This window comes from Mesocricetus auratus, unplaced genomic scaffold, assembly GCF_017639785.1.
Source record: "Mesocricetus auratus isolate SY011 unplaced genomic scaffold, BCM_Maur_2.0 Super-Scaffold_100013, whole genome shotgun sequence".
NCBI lineage: Eukaryota > Metazoa > Chordata > Mammalia > Rodentia > Cricetidae > Mesocricetus > Mesocricetus auratus.
The window spans coordinates 79,668,816-79,682,496 of record NW_024429196.1 but is presented as its reverse complement, the minus strand read 5'-3'; the positions used below and the strand labels follow the sequence as shown (position 1 = coordinate 79,682,496).

General features: G+C 49.0%; 1 protein-coding gene across 1 annotated transcript; it reads left to right on the top strand.

Moving 5' to 3' along the window:
- The first annotated feature begins 3,802 nt into the window (after nt 1-3,802).
- Nucleotides 3,803-13,339, top strand: CUNH9orf153 (chromosome unknown C9orf153 homolog). The gene is made up of 5 exons (XM_040756223.1): nt 3,803-3,905; nt 4,214-4,520; nt 9,311-9,403; nt 11,275-11,743; nt 12,712-13,339. Exons 2-5 carry the CDS (start codon nt 4,488-4,490, stop codon nt 12,978-12,980), a joined length of 864 nt encoding a protein of 287 aa, XP_040612157.1. The 5' UTR covers nt 3,803-3,905; nt 4,214-4,487; the 3' UTR covers nt 12,981-13,339.
- Nucleotides 13,340-13,681: the final 342 nt, after the last annotated feature.

Here is a 13,681-nt window from a genome sequence, read left to right as displayed (position 1 = left end):
GAGCTTTCCGATGTCAGGGGGAGGGCCACTGGCCGGACTGGCCTGCGCCAGGTGTGAAGCCCTTGTATCGGGGAAGGTGATGACACCAGGTCTCGTCCGTGCTTGATGGCGGTGCGCTCTTAGTGAGTGCGGTGTGTGTGATGCCGCCTTGATCTGCACAGGCTCCGTGGGGTCCTAGGGAGCCCCCCTGTGCCAACTGCAGCCTGGGATCCTTGTAGGGAAGTGGGGTATAGACACCTGGGCACAAGTTCTGCGGGTTAACGTGGAATGTTCACTTCACCCGAATTCCCACAGGAGCCTGCCTTTGTTCCGCACATCTCAAGGGAGGAATGAGACAAAATGTTTGGCAGGATTCTTGGCATTTTGTTTGTTTCTCCCGGGGGTGGGGGGGTGTCCAGTGGTTGTGAAAGCAATCTCGTTCCCATTACCGCTCCCAGTGTAGTGTCCCCGCCGTGTCCTCCTCCCAAGTCAAGTGTGTCGCTAACCACTGCAGGGACGGAGTTGCCGGGCATCGGAAAGAGTGTGCCAGTTGCATGGGGGCAAGAGTTTCAGAGTACTTGTAAGACACAATTATCCTTGGAATGTAAAAAAAAATAAAGGAGAGAGAGGAGAGAGAGGGGGAAGAGGAGAGAGCGAGGGGGAGAGGAGAGAGAGAGGGGGAGAGAGAAGAGAGAGCAAGAAAGATGGGGGGAAGAGAGGGAGAGAGGGGGGAGAGAGGAGAGAGAAGAGGAGATAGGAGAGAGAGAGAGAGAAAGACACACACACACACACACACACACACACACACAATTATCCATGTGGCTCGTCTACCCATAGTCTGGCTGCCCCTCCTCTGCCATCCTGTGCTTGTCTTTCAACGTTGCTCGAGTCCTGGGATGTCACCAGAGCCACATCCTGCTTACGGACAGCCAACCTTTGACCTTTTCTCCCCGAATTTCCAGCATATGGCCCCATGTGTTAAACCCTTCCAACTCCATGTCATCACCATTTCCACTTCCTGGTCTACCTGCCGTGTTCCTCTCCCTTCCCCTTCCCCTTGAGGAAGGCCCTAAGAGACTTCAGGCGAGAGACACACACAGAGGCTCCCTTCCTCCCTTCAACTCCATCCGGTCGCCTCTTCCCCCTCGTTGGCTGTAAGTTTTGTCTGCTCGGTGAGATCCCCGCCAGCATTCGGCACCCTCCATTCCCTTTGGAGGAAGGCGGAGTGGAAACTGAGGGTTTGGCACCATCCAGAGATGTAACGAAATCACTCTGACAAGAAACTAGAGTAGGGATCGCATCCCTTCCAATTCCTCACGTTGGAAGAGTCCAATATTGGAATCTGTTACTTCAGAAAAACACAAGGGTTATTGGTGATTTTCTTTTTGTGGTTAAATGATGCCCCTGGAAAAAAACAAAAGGCTGGGTACCCTGTGAAGAGGGGAGCTTTCTGGGCTGTGGGCTTTCGCTGCCCACGACCTCATCTCAGCTCTTTGAAAGATCCCAGAAGAGAATGTGTCATCGAGGGCAAGAAGCTGGTTCTCTGGGATGAACTCCGGTGGTGAGGGTCTGCAGGCATGATGAGAACTTGCCAGGGAACACGCCTCAAACACCAAGGCTGTCTCCACCTCACAGCCAGGGGAAGGGTCAGGTCCCTGAACCCGCAATCCACCTCCCCTAGCCAGAGCTGTTCAAGAGCTGGGTGAACCAGAGACAGGAGCAAACCTGCAGAGAAGGTTGTAGACTTCAGGAAACAGCCTGATTCTAAAATGTCCCTCCTACCAAGAATCATGGGCCCTTCCTAGGCCTGCCCGAAGTCGGCTGTGGTGGCGCACGCCTTTAATCCCAGTACTTGGGAAGCAGAGGCAGGAGAACCTCTGTGAGTTTGGGACCAGCCTGGTCTACAGAGCGCGTTCCAGGATAGGCTCCAAAGCTATACAGAGAAACCCTGTCTCGAAAAACAAACAAACACTATATGTTTAGGTAATACAAGTTTGGCGCCCGGCGGTGGTGGCACACGCCTTTAATCCCAGCACTCAGGAGGCAGAGGCAGGCGGATCTCTGTGAGTTCGAGGCCAGGCTGGACCGACAGCCTCCAAAACAATTCAGAGAAACCCTGTCTCGTAAAACCAAAAAAAAAAAACAAAAAAACAAAAAAAAAAAAAAAACCAAGTTTGGCAAACAGGCTTGCTTATACCATAAACCACAAAATCTGACAGCAACAATAATGACCCCAAAATCTACAAAACTAGCTTCATATATCATTTTGTCAGCTTACATAATACACGACACGTCTGATTTGAGCTTCCTTTGAGCTTTGTTAAGTTTTAGTTCTTCAACTACGGGTTTTACTATTTCGTCTTTGAAGAGTTTATTTGGACTTGTGTTTCCATGCGTTTGTTATGGAGCAGGAGGCATGACTGCAGGCAGAGGATGTGGTGGCAGGAGCAGAAAGCTGAATGCTATCTTCACACGCAAACACAGGAGCCCAGGAGTTTTCCAGTACGTTGTACACCGGAACACAGACAGCATTCCACAGTCAGCTAAGTAAACTACGGGCAGGCTGTGACTTGAAATGATTCTTAGACCTCTGTGCTGGTTGGCTTTGGTCAATGGACACAAACCTAAACCTATCTTGGAAGCGAGAACTTTGAGAAAATGCCTATGTAAGAGGTGTCTGTATGGGAGGGCCCAGCTCACTGCGGACGGTGCCAGCCCTGGGCAAGTGCTCCTGGACGGTATAAAAAAAAGCAGACTGAGCAAGCCATGGGGAGCAAACCAGCCAGAAACACTTCTACATGGCCTCTGCATCAGCGCCTGCCTTGAGTTGACGCCCTGCCTTCCCTCGGTAACCGACTACAGCTTGTCATACAAAATAAAGCCTTCCCATGCCCGGCGGAGGTGGCGCATGCCTTTAATCCCGGCACTCGGGACCGACAGCCTCCAAAACAATACAGAGAAACCCTGTCTCGTAAAAACCAATAAATAAAGCCTTCCCCCAACAAGTTCCTTTTTGCCATGGCATTTTAGCACAGCAGTAGAAACCCTAAGGCATCTGACATGACTAACCCTGCATGCAAGGACGGATGCCCTGTGGCCATGGTTAAGTGTGTTTCCAGGTGTAGAGCTCACTTCACCAAGAGCTGGTAAAAGATGCCTGCGGCAGACATGAAAACCCAGATACCTTTCATACCGAAGATTAATCGAACAAATCAAACCTGCGCAGTGTAATATGTGCTACTGCCAAGGAGGGAGACCCTTAGGAAACGATCTGGAAGTCTTCGGCTGAATTATTAGGGTTAAAAAAAAAACGGAGCGCTGACCACTGCATGTGCCGTATGCTGTCATCTGCAGAAGGAGCAAGAGAGACTCACACTACGGCAGGCACCACGTGCTCTCCTCAGGGAGACCTTTTATTGTTGGCACAGCCTAGGAAGGGAGGGGATGATCCTAGCATCTCACACAGGGATCCAGGACACACTCAAATCATAGCGCGTCGCCACAGCGATTTCTGCAAAGGACAGAGCTGGGTGGCTTGCCCCCGCTGCTCAGACCGCCTTCTGAACGCCAGCATCCCACGGTCTTCTTTGCACGCTGACAGAAAGAGGCTTGGAGTAAGCCACAGTGAGAAAGCTTAACCAGTCGCTGGCACTTGAGCGATTTGATGCTCGCTCGCTCGTCTTGAGAAGGCGCCTTTCCACTCCCCACCACCCCACCCCTCCCTTACTGCCCAGCAGCTGCTTCTGTGACCTTAGGAGTCTCCAAATGTCACAATGAACAGAGTGACTCAGCTACTTACCCTCCACTAAATCACTGGCACCCTCCAGATCCAGAGCTGGGCCTGGGGTCTACCAGGCGAATGACGCTGGGCCCTCATTGGTCAGTGACAGAGGCAGTTCTTTAAGCGGACTATGGGAAGCCAGGTGGTAAGTGCAGCTGTGGACCCACCCAGTCACGGGGCATTCCGACAGTCCAGTGACGGCGGGAAACGGGCCTCGCGGTGCCTGCCATGCAGAGGGCTGCCTGATGGATGGGTAATAAGGAGCTCGAGGCTGCCTGGTGGGGGGTGACAGTGTGTGGCTCATACCTCCCCATGGGGTGGGGACACACTTCCGTCTCCTCTGGGGCTGTTTCGGGAAGGTAGAAGCCAGCCACCGTGGCTGACCACCTCTCTGTCACCACGGACAGTCCCGGCCCCCTCTCCCTCTTCTACACCTCTGCCCTTCCATCCCAGGCTCCCACAGGTACCTAGCCCTGACGCTGGTCCAGCCCCCCGCTGTCTGGGGACCTCCTTCCTCCAGCTCCACACGTCCATCACGGAGGGCCTCCAGAGAGAAACTGCAAAGCGGGGAGAGGAAGGCGGGAGAGCTTCCTCTTGTGCTTTTCGGAACCAGGGCCTGTGCACCAAAACCGAATGATGAAAAATAAGTGAAAAGTCAAACAGGATTCCAGTCTACACCGCCAGGGATGGCCTCTTCCTGCCACAACAGGCCTGCCAAGCCTTGAGGATGCCATCATCCAACCCAGACATCCCTAAGCAGGTACAGACAGTCCCTGGAGACCAGCCGTGAAACGTGGGACCCCATCATTAAGCAGACTGTTTCCATGCGCACCCTCTCTTCCTCCCGCTCTTCTCTCTCCATCACCCCACTTTCCTTGAGATGAGTTCACTATGTACCCCAGGCTGGCCTGTAGCTTTCTGTCTGTGCTTTCCAAATGCTGAGGTGGCAGACGTGTGCCACCGTGCCCAGCCACCCACGACATTTTAGATGAGTAAGTTCTCTGCATCACAGAGATTGAACCTAGGGCCCTGGCGTGGCAGGCACACTCTTTATCACAGAGCCGCGAGTCCCCAGACCCATGCGAACCCTGCTGCGTGAGACTTCACCGCTTCTCATCCTGTCCTCTCCGCCCCCGCCGCCCTCCACACGGTGTCTTCTGCGCCTTGTTTCTTCCTCATGAGCCGCCTCACGTTTCAGACTGCCGGGAGCTTCCACAGGCACACTGAGCTACGGCAGATGGCTCACAGGCCTCAGCCTGAGCCATGGCCGGAGTTTCCTACAAACTCATTTACCAGTCCACGACGGCACATATTTTCTCTCCTGTACAAAATGCTGACAGACTCGTCCTGTGCAATTACATCAGGGTTCACTCTCGACTTCTCACACGTTTCTCGCTGCGCTGGGGTGTGCCTGCAACATGGGTTAGAGTCTGTCTCAGAGCCTGTAAGCTCCCCAACTCTCCCAGGACAGCCAGTATCACAGGCCTCTCCTTACGCCTCTCATGGCTACCAAACCCACGAGGAGAGTCTGTATTTAATGCTATATAATAATCTGCCCAAATCTAGGGCTCAGTGTGTGTGTGCGTGCGTGTGTGCATGTGTGCATGTGTGTTGTGTGTGTGCGCGCATGCGTGTGTGCGTGCGTGCATGTGTGTGTGTGTGTGTGTGTGTGTGTGTGTGTGTGTGTGTGTGTGTGGTGTGTATGTGTGTGTTTCCTCTCTGTTTGGGCTCAGCTATGCTGGCTCACATAGCTGTGGTAGACCTGGAGTCAGGCCTGAGGCTAAGTGAACCAAGCTGGTTTTCTTACATGTCTAATGGTTGCTGTGGGCTTATAGTTCCATCTGAACTCTTCAGGAAAAAGCCTCACCCCTGCATGGAGACACAGGCTTCTGTAAATGTGGTGAAAAGCCCAGAGCCTCTGTGGCCCAGACACCACCATGTGGACCGTTTCTGTCCCGCTTGGTCCCACAGCCCTTGAACCCCAAATAAATACACAGACGCTATATTAATTATAAACTGTTTGGTCGATGGCTCGGGCTTCTTATTGGCTAGCTCTCTCTTAATTATCAACCCATTTCTATTAAACTATATGTTGCCGTGAGGCTGTGGCTTACCCATAATGCTCTGGCATGTTACTCCTTCAGTGGCTATATGGCGTCTCTCTCTGGCAACTCACTCTCTGCATTCCTCATCCCCGAATCTTCCTAGTCTGGTAGCCCCGCCTATACTTCCTGCCTGGCTACATCCTGCCTGTCCATTGGCTGAAACAGCTTTATTCATCAACCAATAAGAGAAACATATACTCACAGCATACAGAAGGACTTCCCTCATCATCTCTTTTCTGTCTAAATGAAAGGAAGGTTTTAACATTAACATAGTAAAATTATATGTAACAAAACAGCTATCAAGGAAGAACTATAGTTAACAATATTTAGTCCATTAACATTTGGCAAAATTTAAAGAAAATATTCTATTATCTATCCTATCTTTGTGAGTCTAAAGTTTAATATGTAACTTATCTTTTATCATAACTAAGGAAAACCATAGCTGTAACATTTGTCTTCAACTCCATCAAAGACCACAGAAGGATAATATATAAATTCTAGACAGAGACACCTCACTGCCTGGAGGATAGTCACCCAAAGTTCCTCTGTAACACTGGGGCATTCCTCCCTCTTCAGCTTATAGGCCCAAAACATCTGGAAGACTTTTTGATGAATCAGGAACCTTGAAGAATCCTACTGTCCCTTGGCAAGTTCAGCAGTCACTTTTCTTTGTAACTTGCTTGTCCAGTTTGGACAATATACTGTCAAGTAGTCCAGGCAAGAGCAATTTCTTGTCCAAATGGCTATCCTTGCCCAAATGGCTATCCTTTACGTGTTGAAGGCAAACACTATAACGAGTTTCTTCCAAGCCCATCTTCCTCTCTGACATAATTGGTGTTGCCAGGAGCAGTTGTGTCTCATTGTCATGAAAAACCTTAATAAAAACCGTTTTAAATGCCATATTCTGTGGGTCTTTGAAAGGTTTTGAAGAATTCCTATCCATTTGAAATATATCTCTGTATATCTAAAAAACCTAACTGACATAACTATAAGTTTTGACTATTATAGGTGACTACCTATTATCTGTATTTAATTATACATTACATTTTAAAATGAGCCGTATAAACACAATATCTAAACAAGAGTAGCAATATACATATAACAAACTTGACCTTAAATTTCTGTCAATAAATCAAAATCCATACCAATGCAAAGTATTCATTTTCATATCATATTCTTTTTTTCTTTAGAAAGAGATTGTGATCCTTAACCATTTATAACCAACCCCATTTAAAGGAAACCAACATTTGTAAACAATATTTGGGAATGTGGGCATAGTTCTCTCCAAACTGCTTCCTGCTATTTGGGGGCACTGTCAATCCTTTGGGGATCCTGAGAAAACACAGAACCATGGCCAAATCCTGGCTGTAGTGGTCCCGAGGCTGCATTGCCTTAGCTGTTTTGGATGTTGGGTCACCTGGGACACTGCTTCAGGGGGTCTTGCTTGATCAAACCATATTAGTTTGGAAGGAATCCACAACTTTTCATCTGTGAAAACAAAAGCAAAAATTCTTTTCCAAAGTAACATGTCTTCAGACTTGACTTTTGAAGTCAAGACATTCTCAAAGCATATAAGTTGGGTTAATCCAGCAGCATTTATAATCAAATGTCTGTTAGCAGCTGCTGCTCTTTCCTCAGCAAACAAACACTTCAAAGAGAACACAATAACGTGCAGTATGCAGATTCTTTATGTAGTTTTTATCTTTACGTGGATTTTTTTTATTACTTTGCTCCTTTTGCATTTACTTATTTATTTGAGACAGGGTTTCTATGTGTAACTTTGGCTGTCTTTGAACTCACTCTGTAGACCAGGCTGGTCTCAAACTCAGAGATCTGCCTGCCTCTTCCTCCTAAGTGCTGGGATTAAAGGTGCATGCCACCACACCCAGCTATTTCTTTTTAAAGGACTTTCTTTTTAAAAAACACACTGTAAACCCTGTAGAGGTTTTTACTCATCTGAATCTGTCTTTACTGTATATCCCCATCTTTTTCTGACCGTGAGTCTTGAGTCTGCTAAACTGCATGGCGAGGATTGAAGCGGATGTTTTGGCTAACTGGCTTCACCCAGTTAGGGTCCAACATGGTGTGCGTTTACTGCCAGCTCTGGTAGCTGTGCTCACCGCCTCGACTCTGGTCTGCGCTGCCATCAAGCAGCTTGTAGCACACTGCCCATAAACCCTTTTTGCCTGTATGAGTCAAACCTGAATCTGCAGCGAGCAGCATGCTGTGCGGCTTGGAGAAGGCCTCTGAGCACCGCGGCGGAGATCCTCCACACTGTGCTTGAGCAGGACAGTCCCAGCGTCTATGTACCCACGGCCCGTTGAGACTGCGAGACCAGGAAGCCCCGTGCAGCCCCGCGTTTCTGTGCGCATTCAGAACCCTTTTTAAGCCTTTGTCGGGTTCTACTTGCAAATTCTTGCCAAACATCTGGCGCCTCTGTGGCCAGCTAGTGGCACGCTCCAATCCCCGACCTTCAGACAGGCTTCATTTGTACAAGCTAGACGTCACCACACTGTGCCATTCGCTAGTGTCGGAAGCCAGCCAAAGTCAGATGTGGGCATGTACTTAACACAGAGGGAACTCTGAGAATCCTGGGGTGGCTTTATTTCCCCCTACAAAACGGTCAGCATTTCCTTTTTCTTTAAAATGTTCGTTTTTTTTTTGCTATTGTTATCATGAGCTTTTTTTTCTTCCTCCTACATGAGTACTTTTTCTGGGTAAGGAGGTGATTCTTTTCCTTAGGTGAAGTAAAGGTAAATCGAAATATTAGGCAACGAAACAGAGTGGTTGGTGCAGTGTTCTTGAGAACAAGACTAAGCCCTGGAATATATTTTGTGCAAAACTTTGAAGTGTGCCAGATGGTCGTGGCACACATTTTAATCCCAGCACTCGGGGGAGGCAGAGGCAGGCGGGTCTCTGTGAGTTCAAGACCAGCCTGGTCTACAGAGGGACTTCCAGGACAGCCAGGGTTACATGAAGAAATCTTGTCTTGAGAGAAGAAAAAAAAATGAATTTGGAGTGCTGAGATAAAGATGGTTGGTTTGAACATAATTAACTTAACTAGCATAACCGGATAAGAGGGAAAAAAATTAAGAATAAGATGGCAACACTTTAAAGTATCCCGTCCACAAAGTTCACTGTGATACTGATTCCTATCTTTTTTTTTTTAATCAGAGAGTCCAAAGGTTTGTTTTTTAAAGATTTATTTATTTATTTATTATGAACACAACATCCTGCCTCCATGTCTGTCTGCACACCAGAAGAGGGCACCAGATCTCATTACAGATGGCTGTGAGCCACCATGTGGTTGCTTGGAATTGAACTCAGGACCTCAGGAAGAGCAGTCAGTGCTCTTAACCTCTGAGCCATCTCTCCAGCACGATTCCTGTCTTTCTACCTGACCTTTGGCCTTTGATTTTGGTCTTCCCCTTTGTCGCCTTTCCAGGAGCTTGAAGATTCAGATCCTCACACCATGTCCCTCCCCGGACATCACACGGGTGCTCAAGACAGCGGCACACCATCGTCTTTCAAATGCTCGGTACGAACTTGACAGCCTGCTACTGCACACAGGCAACTAACTTAACATTAAAGAACCATAGGAGACCAAACCATGGGCGTCCACAGACTCACCCAGGCGTGGTCTGGAGTGCCAGAGCTTCAGAAAAACACTTTATGTGCATGAGTGTATGTGTGCCTGGTGTCCACAGAGGCCGGAAGAGACCCCAGATCCTCTGGAACTGGAGTTACAGACCGTTGTGAGCCATGGTGTGGGCGCTAGGAACGGAACCCGGGTCCTCTGGAAGAGCACCGCCTCCATAGCCCCCTTGAGTTTGTTTTTTTTTTTTTTCTTGCCACCGCACGACCTAGCTCTCCAGGAGCTGGGCAACACCCAGGTTATGCCTTTTTTTTTTTTCCTGATGGAAACCTTCTCTAAAGAGACCTGCTAGTTTCAGCTCACTCTGTTGTTGTTGTTGTTGTTGTTGTTGTTTTGCAACACAATGCCCAAGAGCAAAAGGAGACTGCTTTGGGCCCCTGGACCCAGCAGCTGGGTAACTGACTTAATTTTGCTCTTTTGTTTGTCTTCTTTCCACCCTGGGGGGGGGGAGCATTTATGACTGAGCAGCTCCCCCAGGGAAATGACATAAATTAGGCTGCAACCTGAGATAGTGGACTGTCTGGCTTCCCAGCTAAGGGCCACAGATACCTCTCAGGAATGCCCTGATCTGTAGACAGGACACTCTAAAAAGCAAGATTTTAGTCATTCTCCATAGGACTTAGGTGTGTGGGGGGGGCTGCGGGCAAGGGGATACTGTGAGGAATGGCTTACAGTTTTGTTCTGCAAAACAAAGATTTCCAAACACTCAATAATGCAGTCATTTACTTAGAAAATTACTCTGATGACGGTTACAATGTAAGAAAAGCAGCTCGAGAGAAAGATGCCATTCGACAGGGTTTAAATAGGGTTTTTTAAATTTTTATCAGGGGAAGGGATTATAAAAAGGGGAAAGGGGAGGGGGACACTGGTCTGAAGGGACGGGGGAAGGGGGGAGGGAGGGGGAGGAGGAAGGAGAGGGAGAGGAGGAGGGAGAGGCAGAGGTGAATAGGCCCAGGTGGTGCTCTTGGTGTCTGCAGCTGAGGGCATATCTTTGTCAGAACCCCAAGGACAGGCCAGCACAGATGCCTGAATACTAAAAGATGACAGCCTTGCATTCTGGAATATTCTGAGCTCTTTGGACACCAGGGCAAAACTCTGGTGTCTACATGATCTGTCTTACTTTCTTCCAAACAAGGCCACAGCCCACTTCAGCCATCTTTCTGCAAAGCCATGCAGAATGGTAGAGCTGGACAGGTCTCAAAAGCCACCAAATCCAAACCTAAACAGCTTATTTCTTTAGTAATGGGTGTAAAGGATGTGTCTTTTTGTCTGTTTTTGTTTTTTTCTTTTTCTTTTTTTGGTTTTTCAAGACAGGGTTTCTCTGTAGCTTTGGGGGCTGTCCTGGAACTCATTTTGTAGACCAGGCTGGCCTCGAACTCACAGAGATCCGCCTGGCTCTGCCTCCCGAGTGCTGGGATTAAAGGCGTACGCCACCAACGCCCGGCTGTTTTTGTTTTTTTCAAGACAGGGTTTCTCTGTGTTTCTTTGGCTGTCCTGAACCTAAGCTCTGTAGACCAGAGATCCCGCCTGACCTTGCCTCACCAATGCTGGGATTAAAGGCAGAAGACTCTGCTGCCTGGCTAGGGCTGTGTCTTAAATCCATCTTTTGGATGACGAACCTGGCACGCTGCCACGTTCTCTCCGCCACATTCTGCTACTGATGTGGTTTACCGAGGCAATGAGACCTTGCGAAAGATGAATCCTCCTGACAGGAGAGGTTGATCTCACGGCTCCCACGTCTCTCCCCGACACAGATGTCAGCCTTATACGAGTCCGCAGAGAACTTTAGTAAAGAGAGCAAGAAGTCAAATTTCCAAAAGATCTGCGGCACCTCATTTGAGGAAGCTCGGCAACTGCTTGGTAAAAACCCCGCCTTGAGAAAAAGCGAGCCCCTCCCGGCCATCCAGATCCCCGCTAAGAAGGAGGAGCAGAAGCCCAAGTCCATGGCGAACCTGCTTCAGCACAGCCTGCTGATGGGCTCCCTGGTCCCCCTGGAGCAGTTATCCCAGATTCAGCAGAGGCTGATCCATGCGGGCATCCCTCCTCCGGAGCACACCTTTCCGTACGCATTCAGGACCGACGAGCCCATGGTGACTCCGACACCGCCCACCTACAGGAAGAGGACTCCAAGTGCCACCTTTCGCAAACTCCTCCTGGCTTCTGTTACCCCGGACAGGCTGGACTTTGAAGATAAAACGGTTCGATTCTTCCCCTCCGAGGCAGGTAAAGAGACTCACCGGGGGTGGGGTGGGGTGAGGAGGGGCGGGGGGGGGGGGAGTGGAGGGCGAGGATATGCAAACCTTGCTGAGAATCTAGGTCCATCTCCAGAGAAGAGTATGTCAAGTATTGACCTATGGAAATCTTGCCTGTTGTAGGGTTCGTAGCTAGTGCTGTTGCTGCCTATGGTGGCGATGAAGCCAAGAAGAGGGTTTTACGTTTTCCATCCTGTGAATGGTACACACCTACGCGCCAGGGACTGAGGCAGGAGGATTGTCAGTTTGAAGCTAACATGGGCAATTTAGCCTGTGCAATTAAGCTAGACCCAGCCTAAAATTAAACAGGGGCAGGGGAGACATAGCTGGGGGAGCAGTCGCTCATAGTAGAATACTTGTCTAGCATGCTCAAGGTTTAGGGTTCAACCCTGAGAACAACAAAAGAATAAAATGAGACAATCTAGGGCCAAGGCTCACATGCATCTCTGAGAGGTGGCTATGAACAGGCCTGTCAGCTCCCAAGCACCCACCACTACTTGCTTTTCTGCGTGCTGGGCTTGTTGGATTATCTTTTGCAATTTCCTTGACTTTATTGCCTTTCACAGTTGGTGGCATGCATGTGTGTTTGTGTGAGTGTGTGAGTGTGAGTGTGTGTGTGTGTGTGTGTGCGTGTGTGTGTGTGTGTGTGGTGTGTGTGTTTGTGTGAGTGTGTGAGTGTGAGTGTGTGTGTGTGTGTGTGTGTGTGTGTGTGTGTGTGTGTGGTGTGTGTGTTCCCTAAAGCTTTCCTGACAGTTTTTTCTCTTTCAGAGAGGATCAGTGAGGGGAAGAAACTCAGTAGTGTGTACAAGAGGTAGTATTTAGTCCAGGGGCTATGGGTTGCAGTTGCCAGAAAGGAGAAGGCGCCTTGGCTCATTAGAGATTCATTCTTGTCTGTGGAACGTGCCAATGTGTGATTCTTTCAAAATATGATCTTTCTAGGAAAGCAATTCCTGGACCTAGTGGACCTGGAGTGGAGGTATTTCAAGGGGCTTGCGAAGTGGGGACGCATGCCCAGGAAGTTTTCAGTCATGGACATAGAATTCACCAGTGAGAAGAGATTCGTGGAGAGCCAGGGCATGCCTGGGTTGATTTTCCCTCCTCTAGTTCGTAAGACTTTGGAGACATACCCTCAGGTCGACTCTCATAAAGAGAGATTTTTATTGTCTAAAATGGCATGTATAGAAGAGGATTTGGATTGTGACGTTTGAGAACATTAAACTTACATGGGAGACAGAGAAGCACGCAACCCATTCTTTTACGCAACAACTATGCAAAGCCTAAACCCAAGCGTTCTCTTGGAGGAAAATGCCCACCTGATCCGCTAACCTTAGCCCTGCTTCACGCTCATCTGAACCAGGAATGGAGACTTGAAAACAACTCTCAAGCAAGAGCGAATCTTTACAAAGGTTTCTTGCTTGCACAAGCCTCCAAGTTGAAGCCCACTGTCCCACTCCTCCCAACGTTAAATGCATAGGAATTCCATCCCATAAAAAGAGCTGAGCAAGCCGGGCAGTGGTGGCGCACACCTTTAAGCCCAGCAGTCGGAAGGCAGAGGCAGCCTGGTCTACAGAGCCAGTTCCAGGACGGCTAAGGCTACACAGACAAATCCTGTCTCGAAAAAAATAAAACCAAAAAGGGGGGAGGGGTAGGAGAAGAAGAGCAGCACTGTGAAAGAAGAAAAAGTTAAAAATGGGCGCAGAGATCAGGGTGAGAAAATAAAGAAGGAAGCGGCACCTATAGAACAAGAGCCGCGCTGGGCGGTGGTGGCGCACGCCTTTAAGCCCAGCACTCGGGAGGTAGAGGTAGGCGGATCGCTGTGAGTTCGAGGCTGGGCTGGACCAACAGCCTCGAAAACAATACAGAGAAACCCTGTCTCGTAAAAAACAAAACAAAACAAAACAAAAAAACA

Coding starts and splice junctions, on each gene's coding strand:
- CUNH9orf153 (XM_040756223.1), top strand. CDS start 4,488: ATGCCATCATCCAACCCAGACATCCCTAAGCAG. Junction 4,521..9,310: donor ACCCAGACATCCCTAAGCAG/GTACAGACAGTC, acceptor TCGCCTTTCCAG/GAGCTTGAAGATTCAGATCC. Junction 9,404..11,274: donor CATCGTCTTTCAAATGCTCG/GTACGAACTTGA, acceptor TCCCCGACACAG/ATGTCAGCCTTATACGAGTC.